This window comes from Odocoileus virginianus, chromosome 9 (genome assembly GCF_023699985.2).
Source record: "Odocoileus virginianus isolate 20LAN1187 ecotype Illinois chromosome 9, Ovbor_1.2, whole genome shotgun sequence".
Classification (NCBI taxonomy): domain Eukaryota; kingdom Metazoa; phylum Chordata; class Mammalia; order Artiodactyla; family Cervidae; genus Odocoileus; species Odocoileus virginianus.
In genome coordinates this window covers 22,954,639-22,973,829 of record NC_069682.1, presented here as the reverse complement: position 1 = coordinate 22,973,829, position 19,191 = coordinate 22,954,639, and the positions used below count along the sequence as shown (strand labels likewise).

At 47.8% G+C, this 19,191-nt stretch overlaps 1 protein-coding gene across 21 annotated transcripts in view; it reads right to left on the bottom strand.

Moving 5' to 3' along the window:
• KIAA1217 (KIAA1217 ortholog) overlaps window positions 1-19,191 on the bottom strand; it is a 521,587-nt gene that overhangs the window by 44,365 nt on the left and 458,031 nt on the right. For 16 of the 21 annotated variants that reach the window (XM_070472065.1, XM_020882318.2, XM_020882316.2 and 13 more), the window contains 3 exons: window positions 10,302-10,406; window positions 9,766-9,815; window positions 1,573-1,742 (listed from right to left, as the gene is read on the bottom strand). In XM_070472065.1, the coding sequence (XP_070328166.1) occupies window positions 1,573-1,742; window positions 9,766-9,815; window positions 10,302-10,406 (325 nt within the window). The remainder of the gene's footprint in view (window positions 1-1,572; window positions 1,743-9,765; window positions 9,816-10,301; window positions 10,407-19,191) is intronic. The other 5 variants (XM_020882320.2, XM_020882301.2, XM_020882302.2 and 2 more) reach the window with 1 other exon arrangement.

Here is a 19,191-nt window from a genome sequence, read left to right as displayed (position 1 = left end):
GCATCTCTTAGGTCTCCTGCACTGGCAGGTGGGTTCTTTACCTGGGAAGCCCAAGACTTGATGCGGCCAAATAAATACTAACAAAACAAAAACCTCTATTTCCAGATTCTCTTGAGATACTGAAACATCTAGAAATGCTGGACTCATTTTACCAGGTTAAGGGCTGCCTGGAGTGGAGCGGCGACTGTCCATCAGAGGTGCCAACTCGCCACTGCCCTGCGTCCACTTGCTTGCTGAGTTACTGCCTGTTCACTGCGGGCAGTAAATCGTGCCACCCTGTACACCTCATTTCACTGGAAGTGTCTTAAAAACAGCAACGCAAGGAAAAGTGAATGCAAAGGATGGGGAACTTCCTGGCGACATGATTCAGGGAGGACTGAAGTGAACTTGCGTGGGAGGTCCGAGGGGTTTGGGATGCGCCAAACTAGCCTTTGGAGACCCGAGCTGAGTTGTGTGGTCTGTGATAGGGCTCAGGGCAGGCTCTCAAGTTAACCTTCCCTTCTGTTAGTTCTCCCGGAGGTGGAGGGCAGGGGAAATCACTGTCTTAGCTTTACTCAGGCAGTGGGAAGTGGAGGGCTCGCGCATGGCAAGCTGAAGTGAGAGCAGCTGGGGTTTGGAGTGCCCCTTCCTTAGGGGACTCGCGCACAGGAGCCTGCCTGCCCCCGAGGATGCCACACCTGTGGCTACTCCCCGCTCCTAACGTTTGGTGGACCACGAGCCTCCTCGAAGTTGAGGAGGATGCCTGGGCATCGTCTAAGCCAGCACTACATCCTCAGTCACCAGCCTGCCACCAGGGGCAGGGAGGGGTGAGGCTGATCCTCAGAGCAGACACATGATCTCATAAAGATACACCTTCCCAGTTCCTTATCACCCTGGGCCAGCCACGCCAAGTCAGATTTATGGGATTTAGTCACCATGCCTGGTGACAGGAAGGGTCATTTTCCCCTGCCCTTTGATTCCCGTGTAGTTCATATATTCCTAAGAATGGGAAACGGTAAGGTAAGTATTACGGAAGGCACACTATGCAAATAACAATGCAGATGTTTCTCTCAAATCATCGGCGATGGCTCCTTTTCCTTATGAATTCACCCTCTTGCTTGAACTCCTAGTTCTAAATACAAAGTTTTTTTTTTTTTTCCTTGTAAAACCCCTGAGCTGCCGGCAGCGCCTCTGCACGTGCTCATGGGGGAAGCGCAAAAGCCAAACCCTAGGAAGCAGGAAGTCCTAACTGGCTGTGGGAACGCTCCACCACGGGGCTCCTCTGCTTCCAGCTCTCCTCAAAAAAAAAAGGAAAACAACAACAACAGATGCTTAATGGTTTTTTCATGTGTAAGAAGCACGCGCAGCTTATAGAAGTGGCTACAGACTGTCGTTGCGGCGGAAGGCTCTAGACCAAGATGACGTGAGAGAGAGAGCAGCCCAGGGTGTCACGGCGCCTGCATCCTGGCCCTCAGTTATCCCTACAGAAGGATGCCGCAGAGAACGCCACCAGCAAGGTGCTGTGCGGGAGGCGGCGGACGGGAGGAGGAACCTGTGTCAGGGGAGACCGTCCACGGGGAACGCGGGCCGTACCTGGAGCTGTCGCATCTGCCGCAGCTGCAGCCTGAGCTCGGCCACGCTCCGCCTCATGTCGAGCAGGCTCGCGTGGACCGCGGAGGCGCTGGCAGGCGCCAGCTGGCCGGGCGGCCCCGAGGACTCCACTGAGGCGCCGAGAGTCTTCCCACCGGAAACCTGGGGAGTTCCTAGGAAAAAAGAGCAGTGAAATCCCTGAGATGCCAGGAAGGGTCAGTCAAAGCTGCAAGTCCCATCCCAACACAGAAAATCCCCATTCCCTCATTGTGGGGGAAAAAAAAAATCTTTAAAATGATATTGGCTCTCTAAAGGACAAAAAGGGGGGAATTGGGTTTAAATAAATTGGGGAACGTGCATCCAATGTTATAGTACGCAGCCTGGAGAAGTCATGTTCTAGAAGTTTGGTGCTGTAAGAAGGCAGATCGCAGGGCGGTAGGTGGAGCATGATGCCATGTTAAAGAAGCTAGCTGCCTGTCTGTGTATCTTATTTATTGGCCTCACCATACGGCATGTGGGATCTTAGTTCCCTGACCAGGTATGGAACCAATGCCCCCTGCAATGGATGCACAGGGTCCTAACCACCGGACCATCAGGGAAGTTCCTACAATTTTATAATAGAAAAAAATATTAATAATTTAGACCTCTGGGTCCTAACAGGGTACTCATGTGACTGTTCCTATAGGCAGATATATTCCAAGAAGACCCACTTAGTTCTGGTCAGAGATTTGGCAGGGGGAAAGCTAATAAGGACTGGGTACTCTCCTGAGTCGCTTGGAATTTCCTGACTAAAAGCAGCAGGCCCTCTGCACACATCTCCTTTAGTGAGGAAATCAGGCTTGATGCTAATATTCTTTGGGAGAACAACCAAAAAAAGGCAGCAGACAGAAACTCTTCCTGAACAGTTTTGCCACTGCCATAATTTTTTGCTCCCTGAGTCCAACTTAAATCATCCTCTTGTAGTTCCTAAGTCCATTTAGGAAGGGCCTGATTTGAGCAAGCTTGCTTCAAAAATGCCCCCAAGGGACTTCCTTGGTGGTCCTGTAGTTGAGATTCCGAGCTTGCAATGCAGGGTGCGAGAGTTCAATCTCTGGTCAGGGAATTAAGATCCCACATGCTGAGTGGCACGGCCAAAAAAAACCAAAGTGACCCCTAACGGATCCCCAGTAACACAGGATCAGCAAGGTGTGGGAATCAAAAGGAGATGCTATGCTATTTCCTGTTTACGACAATGCAGTTCAGTGGAACAGGCTTCACGTAGAGAGTAGACAAGGAATCCACAACACACAGACACACACACAGACACAGACACACACACCCACCCACCCCTGGAGGCGCTGTTCAGCCCTCCTTCCTGGAAGGGAGGAAGCAGAAGGTGTGCCCAGCCCAGGCTGCCTTCGCTCGGCAGAGCCCGCTTGCTGCTCCGTGTGTGCCTGGAGTGCTTAGAGCACAGTGGCCCCTCCGTCCATCTCCTCTCCTTCCCCAGGACACACTGCCCCGTGAGCCTCCATGGGCGGCCATGGGCCATGGGCGGTGTGCCAGTGGGCATGGAGGTGCCTCCACAGTGGCCTCCTGCTTGCTTGGCCTCAGCAACGCCAGTTCAGAGCTGATGGAGCACCACATCCCTCATCCCTGTGTGCCCGTCCTAACAGAACCCATCTCCCAGCTCTCACAGTCCCCTTGAGAAGTCGGGGGAACAGATGGGAAGCCTTTTAAGGATTAACAAAGGAGCCCAGCAGACAGACAGCGAGCTTTCTGTTACCTTTATGAGCCAAACCGGTCCCTCGTGTCATCACCAACAAAAGTTGGGCTAACTTTTGACCACTTCCCCTCCAGATGGAAAATCCCCCTTGAAAGAGCAAGATAGGGAACTTCCCTGGGGGTGCAGTGGTTAAGACTCTGCTCCCAATGTATGGGGCCCGGGTTTGACTGCTGGTCAGGGAACTAGAGCCCACGGGCCACGCAACTAAGAGTTCTTGTGTCACAATGAAGATCAAAGATCCCGTGTGCCGCAACTAAGACCTGGAGCAGCCAAATTAACAAACAGTTTTTACAAGAGTAAGATTTGCTATCTCTGCAGTTACTCCAGAGAGTGTTCTCTAACTGTGAAGGTCCTCAGTGAAAGGACATCCAGTAACATTTTCAACAATAACAGCTTGACTAAGTTAACACAGCGCCTCTAAGACCAAGTATTCTGAAGGGAAGACAATGAATTGGAAGTCTTTAAATCAGTCAAGGGATCATCACTCCATATCCTCAAGCATAGATGCATGTGTACATGCACACACACCACACAACGTCATTTGTACAAATAACGACAACGACATCCTCAAAGTATTTCTCCAACAGAAATGACACTGCACTATAGCCAGTTACTCCTGTTCCACAATGAGAACTGTCCTGAGAGTTCCTCAGCCAAACGAAGACACATATTCCTTCCACGATCATGCTTCTCCTCTTCTATTCTGAGGGCACCAGCACACCTCACTGCCATCCTCCACAGAGGAGAGGCCCAAGTTTACCTACCATCTGTGAGAGCTGAACCCTGATAACTGGCTTTAAAAATACCTTTCAGAACCAAGCTTCTCACGCTTATTTATAAAACTTCCTCATCTGTAACCTCTCAATCCACTAAACCTGGCTTCCGTAACCATCATTCACTGCATTGGCCCTTTATAAAATGGCCAATGGGACTTCCCTGGTGGTTCAGTGGTTAAGAACCCACCTGCCGGGGTTCAATCCCTGCTCTGGAGAGGCCCCTCACGCTGCAGGGTGACACAGGCCATGCGCCACAATTAACTGGGCTCGCGTGCCCTCGAGCCTATGCTCCACAACAAGAAGCCACCGCAGTGAGAAGCCCTCACACCGCAACGAAGAGCCGCTCCCGTTCACTGCAACCACAGAAAGCCCGCGTGCAGCAACGAAAACCCAGCACAGCCAAATATAAACAAGTAATAAAATAAATACGGTGGCCAGTAGTCAGCTGTCAACCCAGTAGACTCTGGGTTGCCACAACAGCACCCTGATGTGACGCTGGGCTTTGTCAGTCACTTCTTTTCTTTCTCAGGAACTTTGAAACTTTCCTTGCCCTTGTCTTCTTCCCTGCCCTGTCTTGGTCAGCCTCTTTCTTAATTTCTTCCTCGGCCAGCCTTCTGCATCCTGGCCTGCTTCTCCTCTCACTGGACATGGTTTCAAGGAGGTCACTTCCATGACCACCACCTGCCAAGGTCCCCCACACCTCTGCCTCCAGCACACGATTCAGCCACATCCCCAGACCTTACCGTCTCTTCAGGACCTTTCCACAAGCAGGTCAAATTCATTATTTCTACCTGTTTCACCCCCCAAAACCTCTTTCTGTCTCTCTTGAACTAATTTTAGCCAGTGGCCCTATTATCCACTCAGGTATTTAAACCAGAAACCCAGAAATCACTCTCAGTATCCATGTCCTAGCTGTCTCTCTTCCTGTCAGTTTCCTCATCTGTAAAATGGGTGTGGGTGTGATTGTGCAGGATGATGGAATTCACCCACAGGGACTGCTCCACCCAGTTTCTGGCACAAGGGGCCCCACTGCGGTTGCTGGGCTGTAATGATTATTTCTCTGGGCAGAGCGAGCGGGAAGAGCCCCTGCTGGATCCCCCTCCCCACGTGGAGCGGCAGCAGTGACAGGCTGAGAGCTACAAGCAACTGCCCTGAAGTCTGCGGCTGGAGCTGGGTCTGGTGGGCGGGGACCCCGAGTGGTGAATGAGTTCCCGCTTCATACTAGAGCCTCAGGACCTGGGATCCACTCTCTGAACTCACATGCGGGATGGGCACTTTCTAGTCTGCGGAGGGTGGTCGGCGTGCGGGTCACTCTTGGCCGCTCCCTTCTGTACACCCAGCCCTGTCCAGGCAATGGCCCTTCTCCCTCTTTCCAAGTCTGCTCTTGGGTAACTTACTTCAGCTGAGGTGTATCTTAATGTGGACTGTTGTAACAGGAAGAACATGGGTTTAGGGGTTGGCCAGACTGGCTGAGAATCTTTTTTTTTTTTAATTTATTTAGTTGGCTGTGCTGGGTCTTAGGTTGTGGCATGTGGGATCTAGTTCCTCGACCAGGGATTGAACCCCGGCCCCCGGCATTGGGACCATGGAGTCCCAGGACCTGGACCACCAGGGAAGTTCCCTGGAGGTGTATCTTAACGTGCGCTGTTGTAACAGGAAGAACATGGGTTTAGGGTTGGCCAGGCTGGCGGAGAACTTACTAGCTCTGTGGCTAACATCTTCCTTACAGGGTTATGTGTTTAAACGATGTAATACACTATAAAACACAGGTTATGACTTTGAAAAGGGAGGTTCCTTCTGTTCTTTTATACCCACGGTAAACCAGATATTCCTAAAGTAACAGGAAGTCTGGGCTTCCCTTTTTCAGGTACCCTTGACCCAACGAGCTCCTTGACTCACTACAGAATTCCGTGTACTTGTCTACAGAACAGGGATAACACTTCCTGTCTTGTCACTGACCTCCTAGGGTTCCAGAAGAATTAATTTATTTTGCACACCATACAAGGCTGCTATGGCAACGAAAGCCCTGTGGACCACAGGTAGCCCTGACACATCACAATGAGAAAGGCCAAACTCTGCAGAGACGCAGAGGAGCAAACCCATGTGCGTGTTGCCGATGGCATCGCAAATTGGCTCAGCCTTTCAGAGGAGAAAGCTGGCGGTGTGTCGCCAGTGCTCCTCAGCTGCTCGTCCCTTCGGACTCATTGATTCCACTCTGGGAAATGCATTCTGAAGAAATAACACCTGCTCCTTCCCTCATGCTTCAAAAAAGACACTGGCAAAAACGTTCAAAACAAAGAAACGAAACCACCTTTCTTTAAAGGGACTGGGGCACCTTAACACAAAAGGATGAGACATCAGGACAGGCTGGTGGAGCATGTTGACATGTGTCACGTGTGTATGAATGTGTGTTCAGTTTCCTCATCTGGAACATGGGAATCATGAGTGTACCTATCCCATGAGGCTGCGTCAGGGGTTAACAAGTTCAGGCATAGAAATGCGCTCAGAATAAATATTGCCTGGTACATAGGAAACACTCACTAAATGCTTCCTATTATTATTATTTCATCCCAGTGGCGTGGTGGTAAAAGAATCTGTCTGCCAATGCAAGAGATGCAGGTTCAATCCCAGGGTTGGGAAGATCCCCTGGTGGAGGAACTGGCAACCCATTCATTCCTGCCTGTAAAGTTCCACGGACAGAGGAGCCTGGCGGGCCACAGTCCATGGAGTCATAAAGTCAGACACTACTGAGTGGCTAACACACACACACACACCCCCACCCACCCCAGCTGAGCAACTAACACACACACACACACACACACACACCCCAACTGAGCAACTAACACACACACACACACCCCAACTGAGCAACTAACACACACACACACACCCCAACTGAGCAACTAACACACACACACACACCCCCCAACTGAGCAACTAACACACACACACACACCCCAACTGAGCAACTAACACACACACACACACCCCAAAAGGGAAATTCCATAAAGAAGGATACAAAACAGCATGTACACATTGATTACAGTGGTAGTGGATATTAAATCATTTCTAGAATAGAAGCCAGAGGAACAGAATGTTTCAGTGTCTGTTTAATGGTAGCACCTGACTTTATTAGATGTAACAGACATACAATACTGTGTAACTTTAAGGTGTACAATGTGTCAGCTTGACACAGTTAATGCATGGCCATAGGATTATTACCTATCAAAAACGTTATGTTCATCCTGTCACATAATTACCATGTCTTTCTTGGGGTGAGAACATTTAAGATCTGTTCTCTTGGCAACTTTCAAGTGCCCAGTTCAATACTGTTATCTACAATCACCACACAGTATGTGAGAACTTATTCATCCTCTAACTGGAAGCTGGTCCTTTTTGACCAAAATCTTCTATGTCCCCCACCCACAGGCAACCACCCATCTGCTCTCCGTTTCTGCAAGGTCAGTTGGTGCCTTTTCCCCCCATAGGTTTATAATCAGAAAATAAGTGAATAAATATCTCCCAAGCAAACTGGCAGGTGCTCTGAAGACAAGCTCAGCAGTTGCCACAAAACAATTCTCTGGCTGCAGTCAAGGTCGTTGGTTGATTTCTAAGCAAAGCAACCAATCTCTGTGAGGACTGGGAATGCTGGAAGAAGAACAGCCCTGCTGGCTTTAGAGCTGAAGAGCCTGAACTGGGCTAGGGCAGAATCAGGACCAGCAGACATCTCAACATAAGGCCCCAGTTCTGTCCATTCTGCCATGTGGCACTAACACCCTCTGTGGCTTCCCCCCCGTTAGCGGTTTCAGCCAACGTGCCATGTGCTTCTTGAGTAATTCAACAGCCAGATGTGTCCCTGGTAATGATGTCTATTTCTAACCCAAGGGAAAGGAAGACACCATGTTCTTGAGAGAGGCCCTCCTTGAGCCTGCAGGATAAGATGGATATCAAGTATACATGGACAGGGACTTCCCTGGCGGTCCAGTGGCTGAGACTCCATGCTGCCAATGCAGGGGACCCAGGTTCAATCCCTGGAGAGGACTAGATCCCACATGCCGCAACTAAGAGTTCCTACATACTGCAACTAAAAAGATCCCACATGCCACAGCTAAGACCTGGTGCAGCCAAACTAATGAGTAAGTAAATATTGGGGGAAAAAAAAGAGATCAAATGAGGCCAGACCACCAGAAATGCACATTTTCTATTATAAAAATGCATATGTATACCCGGATACTAGTGAAGTCAACAGGGAATATAGCTGGGGCCTTTTTGGGGGGAGTGAAAGTGTTAGTCACTCAGTTGTGTCCAACTCTGTGTGACCCCATAGACTGTCCATGGGATTCTTCAGGCAAGAATACTGGAGTGGGTAACCATTCCCTTCTCCAGGGGATCTTCCCGACCCAGGGATTGAACCTGGGTCTCCTGCATTGTAGGCAGATTCTTCACGGTCTGAGATAGCAGAGTCAGGCCTTTGGGGGAGTGCTGGCGTTTAAAAGCAGACCTTGTTCCAAGTACACCTTCTCCTGCCTTGACCCCTGTGGGCTCCCTATCAGCTCATTCTGTTTTCTTATCCGGTCACATCCTGCTGCTGCGCTGAGGCCCTTCCCCAGTGCAGAACCTTCTACTGCCTTCCCTGTGCATTTAGAATAATATCAAAATTGCTCACCATGGCACCTGTACATGCTTTGCTCTCTGCCTGGGTGTCTCTTCCTTTCCCTCCTCATCCTTTTGGCTTCAGTTTGTGTTACTTCCCCCAGAGAAATGGCCCTGGTCAAGGCTAGCCCTGATGGTTAAACATTCATCCTGCTTTTTAAAATTTACTTTGTTGAATATCCAGTAGATGACCCTACATAATTATATCAAGCCAATTATGAAGCCAATGATTTTCTCTTCTTGATTTAAAAAAAAACAAGTTACTTTTTTTTAAGGGTCTGAATTTTATGTATCAGCTTTCCATTATTTTTTGTTGGGAAACTCATGATGCCAAGTACAATCCAGCTGCCCTGTCCTCAGGGATATGAACCAAGGATGAAAGCAACAGCAGATGGTATGTCATCCCACAGGTTCTGGACCATTGTGTTTTTATTATTGCTTGTCTGTATATCCTGTACTTTTTCTTAATGTTTAGACACTGGTTTGATTCTTGGGCTTCCCTGGGGACTCAGCAGGAAAAGAATCCGCCTGCAATGCAGGAGACCTGGGTTCGATCCCTGGGTTGGGAAGATCTGCTGGAGAAGGGATAGGCTACCCACTCCAGTATTCTGGCCTGGAGAACTCCATGGACTGCATAGACCATGGGGTGGCAAAGAGTTAGACACAACTGAGCGACTTTCACTTTCACTTTTCATCATACAATGATCTGTCCCAGATCCATTTTCTGCACTGGATTAGTGGGTAGGCAGCCCTGTCCTAGGTTGCCCACTGTCCTTACCCAGTCCCAGGCACATAAGTATTTGTAGAGTATAGAACCTCATCAATGAATAAATGAATGAGGAAGTGAATAACTGAAGATGGAAGGGAGAGGACGAAATGGCTTAGTCCCAAACCCCACCTCGAATTAATTACACAGGTGACGTAGGGAGAGGTTAATAGGTCTAGAAGCAAACCACCCCATCCAAGACAGCTCCCAGACCTCCTGTGGGTCTGAAGAACACTTACCTGCACCATCTGTTTGGTTCTTACTGGCTGTGGTTTTCATCATTTTCTCGCTGAAGGAAAGAAAAAGAGAGTCAGCTCTGTAGTTTCCAAAATGCTTTTCTTCCCTGCTTCCATTCACTATTCCAAGCAATCAGCAGCAGCTAGTGATGGTATTAAGCAATGAAGGTATTCCAGCATCGGCACCACTTTTGGCCGGAATGGAAAAGGCTTCCCAGGGGTGCAGCGGAGGCGCACTCATGACTTTCAGCTGATGGAGGGTGTGGAGATGTGCAGAGGGCGGTGGCAGGCACTGCGCAGTGGTCCACAAAGCCACATGCACTGGGAAGCCCATTTACCCTTCTTGGACCAAAGTGTTACCTTCGACCAAGAATTACCGGAAACAGACAGACAAACAAACAAACCATGATTCATAGAGACGTGGATATTTTCAGCCTTGAAATGATTACAAGAAAACGATTGGAATGAATGAATGATCTTAATCATTAAAGAGAAACAGATTGAATTAATTTTGAATCAGGTTGCTTTCTTCTTTTTACCTAGAGGCATCTTTGCTATTACTTGTAAGGGGCCCTTTAAAAAGCGCAGATTGAACAAGGCCAGTTAAACTGGCAATCTGTTTCTCCATGGCTTGCATTCTCTCTCTGTAAAACAAGAGAATTGTTTGTTAAAGCTCTGTTGACTTTCGGACTAGTTTGTCGAGGGCAGTGATCATCTGAGGGTTATAAAGGTTCAACCTCCACCGAGCAGGCCTCCAAAGTTCAGCCCCACCTGGCTTGCAGAAACCAACAAGCCTGCAAATCCCCACCGAGTTTGAGATTTGATGGTCAGAGATGAGTACTGACCCAATGATCTTACTAAAAAGACCCTGGAGAGATCGGCAGAGGCCTCATGGAGAACAGAAAAGCTTCTCCCTTGGAAATAATTCTCTTTGTGCATCTTTGTGTTTTTGAGCCTTCCTGCCCTGCTTTTGCTATTTATTAGTCCTCTGCACCAGAGGGGTCCCAGGCCAGTCGGGGGAGGGAGTGGGCCAGGAACACACACTTTCAAGCTGTGCTCGTTCCGAGGTTGCCGATTTTGCTGTGAATGATGGAGACGCTTGTTGTGTGCCCGGTGTAGGACCTGCTGCACAGCCCAAGAGTACACAAGTAACCGTCTCTTGAGAGCACGGGAAAGTGTGATTGAAATCAATGTCTTCACACTAGAAGGCAGAGGGTCCTCAAATCGATGCCATAGGAATCAGAGGGCTTTTACGGATTCAGCAGGGAAACAATTACCCCCACCAACTTGGTCATCTCAAGACACGAATGAAAACAGTTCTCAGTTTTTAAATCATGCACAGACACCACACCTCTCTGTTCAAGGCTCTCCAAGGCTACACACGATTCATTTGGCTTCCAAAACAGGCTCACATTTCTGTATGGTCAGAGCAACAACAGTGTCATGGAACTATCACCGTTATTTCCAACACATTACAGAGTTCCACCACAGAGCGACCTGTGCTAAGGACGGAGCCATCACACAAGGCACGGCACACAAATTCAGTTCTTCGTGCTCAGTAGTTCAAGAGAGTAAAAGACAGAAGAAGAACTAGAACAGTGTGGCTGCCTGGACTACCATCGTACCCTCATCAGGAAGTGTCAAAGCCCAGCCTGAGACAGAGAAGCAGCCCCCACTCTTCTCTGGGGGTGGGGGGTGTCTCAGTCCCACGGGCCTCCTGGAGTGTGAGCAGTGGTAAAGGTTCCTGGGTGACAAACTGCACATTCAGACACTGGCTTTTAAACACAAGTCAACCACTTTATCTGGTACCCAACGGAAAAGGTCATGGGGGTCCGTTCTTTCACTTAAAACAACTGGTTATGTTGCACTTCACAAGAGATGCTACATCTGTACCTTGAACTTCAAGGGAAGTAATAGGATCTTCAAGAGTAATTTTGCTCATACAGTTTTTTGGCTTTGCACTTTGCCTTTGGAATATAACCCTCAGTGATGTAGAAAACACTGAGATTCATTTCACAATTACAAGCTTCTGACTTCAGAATTCCATGCAATTTTTTCTTTAGTTTAAAATGAATGGTTGTGTCACAATATTGAGTTTCTAGGATGTAAGTCATGCAGTCTGGAGGATTAATGGTTGTCAACCCACCATGGGGTGGGGCCAGAGGGTGAGAATAGTAGTAGTAGGATCTCTCTCAGCGAGCAGAGATATGCGTCTACCTGGAGTGACTTTCCAAGTGTTTTAAACCTCTGAGCTTGTGAGCATTTTCAGTTATGTGTGTGTTCTCAGCGTCCTGTCTGTCATAAAGCTGTGCATGGGGCAAAGAGGAAAATTAGTAAGAAATCCCACTCAAGAAAGCAGGTTAGGGACTTCCCTGGTGGTCCAATAGTTAAGAATCCGCCTTGCAAATGCAAGGGATGCAGGTTCGATCGCTGGTTGGGGAACTAAGATCCCACCTGCTATGGAGCAGCTAAGCTCACGCACCACAACTAGGGAGTCCAGGGGCTGCAACAAAAGATCCCACATGATGCAGTGGCGCTCCCGCGAGTGGCAACTATGACCCTGACACGGTCAAATAAATAGTTAATAAATAGAAAAAGAAAAAGAAAGAAAACAGGTTAATAAATACTCACTGGCGATCCCAAGTTTATCGGACCCAAGTTGCACAGCACCTTAGGACTGATGGGGTGGTAGCTGATCTCCAAGTGTGGGGCATACACACACATGCATTCTGGGTGGACATTGTTCAGAATCCCCAGTCTTCCCATGGTAATGCTGGAAGCCAAACTCATGACCCTTAGAGCAGGGGTGCTCTCAGAACTACCTTGAGAGGCACTAGTTTACCCCTCTTATTCAATCCTAGACAAACGCAAAGGGTTTCTTTTCTTTTCAAGTGGGAAAGCAGGGACTTCCATCGTGGTCCAGAGGCTAAGACTCCATGTTCCCAACACAGGGGGCCCAAGTTCAATCCCTGGTCTGGGAACTAGATCCCATATGCTAAGAGCCAGCATGGGAACTAGATCACATATGCCAGAACTCAGAGGGTCGGCATGCCGCACCTGCCATGACTAAGACCCAATGCAGCGAAGTAATTAAATATATATTTTTACAAAGTGGCAGGACATTCTTTTGGTTAGGAAGAGGCTTAATTGATTCTCTGAAGCTGGAGTGCAGGATACAAAGGCATGGTGACAAACTAACTGCCCCCAGGAGACAATAATATCAAGAGATGTGAGCAGTAGGTAAGTCCACAGCTACAGAGAATAAGCAGGAGTCTGTGGGAGAGAGAAAGGGCAGATGGATTCCAGTGCTGGCCTAGGCACAGTGTAGCTGATTAGGGCTACATCAGTGTTCTCTCTGGTCCCTCTCTGGTCCCCAGCTATCATGACCTGGTTTAACAAATCACCAGAATCAACCCAGACTCAGGACTTTGATCTTCAGCAGATTCATCACCATGGTGAGAACTGCAGGATGGTACGGCACAGATGAGTCCTCTCAGAGAGGCACCCACAGGGCTTCCTCCATGCCTTTGGCATCCTCCGTGGCGCAGTTGTACTCGGCCTCTCACCGTTCTTACCCCAGACAATGCTTTTAGGGTGAAGAGAAAGAAACCCCTGAACAGCACGCCACTCTCCTGACTTCTAGGACTGACGTGGACGGAGCCTGCAGACCTGCCTGGGATGAGGGTCTAGATGTTTTGGAGCGAAAACCCTGTGTTCAGTCCAGATACTCACATACTTGTTCTTCTGTTTGCATCTTTGAGGACAGGACTGGAAGCTCCTTGGGTGGCCTCTTCCAGGTTATGTCACCAGTGGGGTCACCAGGAAGGAGATAAGATCTATCAGAACATGGAGAGCTCGGAACACTTGAGCTTGACGGCCAAGGAGGGAGCGATTCTCTCCCCGTGCCCAGGAGACAGTGCAGGCCCCAGGCGCTGTGTACACGGACTGCACATGCGTGTTCCACTGTCTCGGCCAAAACCACTTTGCAAAAATACAATTCTTTTGACACATGGTAATGAGAAAACTTTTTCCCTCCTGTTTAATCATCAAAGTGTTTCTGGTTTCAGGATTCATTTGAAGGAGATTATCTGATTTATAAATTCATAAATAAGATTGTCTTTCCATTTCATGGCTGGTAATCTGGAAACAATTTTATGGTTTAACTAAATTACAGCAACTGGAAACTTCGGCAGCCTTCTCTCATGATGAAATGTTATGAAGTATGTTTTAAATGTGAAAGGGGGAAGAAAGAGAAATGCAGTGGAAGAAGAGAAATTAAAACAACCCTGTCATTTCACTGCAGTGGCAATTTTGTATGATAATCATTAGAATATTAAAGATGTTCAAGCTAATTCTTGCCAATATTGCTTGGTTTAAGGTATTCCAGGGTGGGTATAATTACTGTTGAAAAGATGGCTTAAAAGTGATTTCATAGACCATTTTATTTCATTCCATAAACCATATTTATGTGATTAGTATGTACGGTTAACTAGTCATTTAGTGTTATAAGTCAGCTTGGCTCAATGAATCTTCTCGGGGCTCAAGCATAATATTAATAAAAAATTCAAATCCAATCCAGAGAAAGTGCTGATCTCAGTATTAAATTCCTGCTGCTACAACCAGCCTTCCTGCAAGTCCCACGTCTGTGAAGACGGAGCAAAACACAGACTGCTCGTGGTCTGGTCTCTGTAGAGTCTAGGGAAGGGGGGAAAAAAATCTGCATCTGGGGAGATATTTTTAATGAGCATATCCATTCATACAAGTTTTTGATTCAACGTTTTGTGACTGGGGACTTGTCTTTGGACTGACCGAGGCCTCGTTAAGCCTGAAGTAAGTCTTTATCATTGTGCATCTAGGTAAATGAATGGCTATTAAAAACCAAGTAGTATGAGACAGGTAATTCCCCTATAATGAATCCTTAAGGATATGTTTTTAAATATCCAAAAAAAGTGTCGGGAGCTGGCTGATACCAGCCTACCAAGCTGATGTGCCTAAACTCCCAGTCTGCATTCACCTTGGCAACCAGCTACTAACCTTGGAACCTGGTGGTACAGGATACTCAGTATCAACTGCAGTAACCAGCGCTGGCTTTCTGAGATTACTAACTAGGTGGTTCTCTGTTCACTTCTAGCTCTAGTATTTTATGATTTTTTTTTCTGGTTCCTGCTCATTCCTTGTTATCTCTCTCCCCCCAGAAAGTTATAAGTGGTCAATGAGTCACCACCAAACATTCCTGGGCACTCAGTATGTGGTGGGTGCCATGTGAGCCGCTGCAGTCACAGCAGTGGATCAGGCATAATCGTCCTTAGCAACACCTTCTTCTCGCAAAGCCCACTGTTTCTTCTTGGGAGCAATCTAAGGGCTCCCAAGAAAACCTTTCATCCCAAGATGAAAACCCTTTCATCTTGGCAGTGCCAACAGCGCATTCCAGAACCAAAGAGTGAACTGGTTTAAAGCAAGGCTGTGCCCTTGTTTGTTCATGCCCTGATGCTTTGGCATGAGAGGAAAAAAATAGCAGAGTTATTAAAGACACTGCTTTTAGAGGAGGTCAACAGAGCACTGGAATTCAAATGACCTGAAGTTGTGGTAAAGCTTTAAATAAAGGACTCTGAGCCATGAACTCAGTTCTTCTGCCTAATGTTAACCTTTTAGTGAAAGAGCCGGTAACTGAAGACGTTCTTCCAAAAATGCCCAGTAAATAAAACTTGTCATGGAAACACCTAGATTTATTCAGGACACTGATGGAGTTGGTGATATCTGAGTGGGGCCACCGTGGCATGTACCTGTGAGTATCTCGGAGGTCATGGTACTGTCTGGGTACCACAACATGCTCCTTAGGGGTACTGACCATGTCGTGTATCTTTGTTTGCATCCTTAGTCCTTAGAGGAGGAAGACTGGGCACACAGAAGGCCACGAAGAAGTGCTATCTACAACCCTGATGTTGAAGGCTGCTGTCTCTCCCCTGCCCTCTGCTCATGGAGAAAGGAGACTAGGGCTCTTCTGCTTTCCCTTTATCACTTCAATCCGTCATCTGTCCGAACCCTCCGCATCTCCCCTGCTTCTGAGTTCTGCATTACTCATCCTTCAGGTCCCTATCAGCACTCAGGAAATTCCCTCACACCCTTGGGTGACTTCAGCACAGAAAGCTGGCCTCCTGTCTGCCACACCCCAGACCATCACTTTACGTAGCTCTGAAGCTATCCACACTGCTAACCCTTTCAGCAAGTTGGCACCACAGATCTCAAACTCTTCTTCAGACATTCTGACCTTAAAATCCTTACTCAGCATGACTTTACATTCTGGATTTGAAAACTCCAAAATCGTCTTTAAAAACAGCAATCTTTGGGGACTTCCCTGGTGGTCCAGTGGCTAAGACTCTGAGCTTCCAATGCAGGGGGCCTGGGTTCAGTCCCCGGTTGGAGAATTAGATTCCACATGTAACAACTAGAAGATTCTACATGCTGCAACTAAAACATCCCACATGCCACAATGAAGATGGAAGATCCTGTGTGCCACAACTAAGACTTGGCACAGCACCGCCCCCCCCCCCCCGACACACACACACACACACACAAAAGAACAACAAACTTTGGTGTCTTCTGTTTTGGTAACACAAACCAGCTCTGTGCCTGCACGCTGCCCTTTCCCCCTTCATCCCCTGCCATCAGTACTGTCTGCAAGTTCCTTTTAATTTTCCTGCTGTTTACCCAGCAGACTCCTCTCATACTCTCCCCTGTCCTGACCTCTTTCTCAGCCCCGCTGTCTCCGCTGGTATGGCTTTGCTCCTGACTGACTGAGGAGTGGAAGAGATGAGACGAAAGGGACCAGCGTGGTGGCAGTGAGGCTGACAGCAATGGCTGGAGCATCAAGGCATCTTTGGATACAGATCTGCGAGCATCCTCTGGTGTCCAGTGTGGCGTGTGACCAACGACAACAAGACACCAGGACTTTCAGCCCAAGTACTGGATGAAAGTCATACCCGAGATGGGAAGACGGGAGTCCAGAGTCAGGAAAAGCCCCAGCAAGTCTGAACACAGGAAGCCAGTGAACCAGTTCATGGCAGGGAACCTAAGAGGCTGAATGAACGTGGCACGCAGAGGAAACAGCGCCTGTCTTCCCCCAAGGGGCTTGCACTCCTTATTAAAAAGAGGCACCCCTTCTCTTACCCCCTTAACCCAACAAGAACTGCATCCTGCCAGACACAAAATTCTAGACTCACACAATTTTCTAGTTGGAGGGAACTTACTTTAGACCCCCACAGTTTTCTCTCCATTGTGGTTTGGTGATCTCGACCGAAGCAAAGGAAAAAAAGGGAAAAAAAAAAAAGGTGTGACGGACCAGGAGGCCGTGCAAAACTCAGCCACACCTAGGCCTTTGTGTGGTAGGATGACCCATTCAGAGAGGGTTCTGCCCAGCACAGCACTGCACCTGGAAACACTCCAGGTTGCCTTTAATCTATTACACAACCTACTTTCAGGGCGGGCCGCTCTGGCTGAGACCAGAACACAGTCCGAAGTCAGCTTTTAAACACACCATCCCCAAATGGTCCACACACACTGCTCCTCTGGGCGAAGGGGCTATGGCTTCGCCGTGTTAGGTCACAAGGTCTGGTGTTTCTTTTAAAAAACTTGTTATGTTCTCCTGGAATACAGCCGATTAACAATGTTGTTGAGATAGTTTTCAAATGGGCAGCAAAAGGACTCAGCCATACATATACATGTAGCCATTCTCCCTCAAAATCCCCTCCTATCTAATTTGCCACATACACAAGGTCTCTTATTTATGGAGAACTCTGCAGTTCACAAGGTGATTCAATACCCGTTTTTATTTCAACAGAACCCGGAGGAGGTTCTGTTGCCATCTAGATGCCAACTAGAACCCTAGCTGCTATCCCCTGGTTACAACAAGGACACTGAGGCTTCCTGTTCAACAAGGACCGAGGGGCAGAACGTAAGAAAACTCAGCTGGTCACCTGCCCTGCACTCCCTCCCCATCCAGTGCTCCCAGCTAGGCTCTGGGCCGCCTCCCATGACTCACCCACTGTCCAGGGCGAGGCTCCACTTCCCTGGTGAGCGCCCTTGCTCCCCAGGGCAAGCCTACACCCTGCCTCATGAAATCACCCACTTTGCATTTTCTTTCTCTTACCTGAGGGCAATTTTTAATATTCCTGCTCTGGACGTGACATGTCTTTTTTTTTTTTTTTCCAGTACAGGTACAAACCAGAATGAACAGCTGTTTGTTCCTATTCTGGCTGCCTGATCACAGGCCTGTATTTGACATTGGATTCCAAAGAGTGTCAAAAGCTATGGGGAGATGGTCTTTTGAGTGACCCTGAGGGGGTTATGGAAGGAAGCTCCCCACTCCCACCTGCTTTAAAAAATTATTTTTTAATTGTATATTTGCTTTACAATGCTGTGTTAGTTCTTATGTACAGCAAAGTGAATCAGATATATATCTCCCTTCGTTTTTGGATGTCCTTCCCCTTCAGTCACCACAGAGCACCCAGGAGAGGCCCCTGTGCCGCAGAGCGGGTTCTCATTAGTTGTCTGTTCTAGACAGGGTATCGATAGTGTACCGATATCAGTCCCAATCTCCCAGTGCATCCGATTCCCCTCCTTTCCCCGTTGGTGTCCATATATTTGTTCTCTACGTCTCTATTTCTGCTTTGTAAATAAGATCATCCGTACTAATTTTTTCAGATTCTACATATTATACGGTATTTTCTCTCTGATTGACTTCACTCTGTATGACACTTTCTAGGTCCATCCGCATCTCTGCAAATGACCCAATTTCATTCCTTTTTGTGGCTGAGTAATATTCCACTGCACATATGTACCACATCTATATCCATTCCTCTGTTGGGCATTTAGGTTGTTTCCACGGTGCAGCTATTGTGAATAGTGCTACAGTGAACACTGGGGTGCATGTGTCTTTTTGTACTTGCTTTTGATCTGCAAAATCTCAAGGTGGACTCCAAAGAAATAAGATAATGATTTTTAGGGAAAAGGAGGAAGGCATTTCCTATACTTGGCCTCGCTCATGTTTCTCTCTCTCTTGTCTTCTTAGATCCCTGTACTTGTTGGAAGAGTCAGGACACCCGGCCTTTATTACAAAGACCAAGAAACCCTGAGCTGCATGATAGTGAAAACAGCATTTGACCAGAGAAGTAGCCCTCATTGGTGCTTTGAGAAATGTCCTGTTTCTCCTTCTAAAAGTCTGCAATTAAGAGATTATATCCTTTCATCCTGCACTGTTAGTGGCAATGTAAATTGGTGTAGCCAGTTTGGAAAACAGTACAGAGGTTCCTTAGAAAACTAAACATAGAGTTGTTATATGATCCAGCAATCCCACTCCCTGAGCATAGATCCAGAAGACAAAAACTCTAATTTGAAAAGGTACATGCACCCCGATGTTCATAACAGCACTCT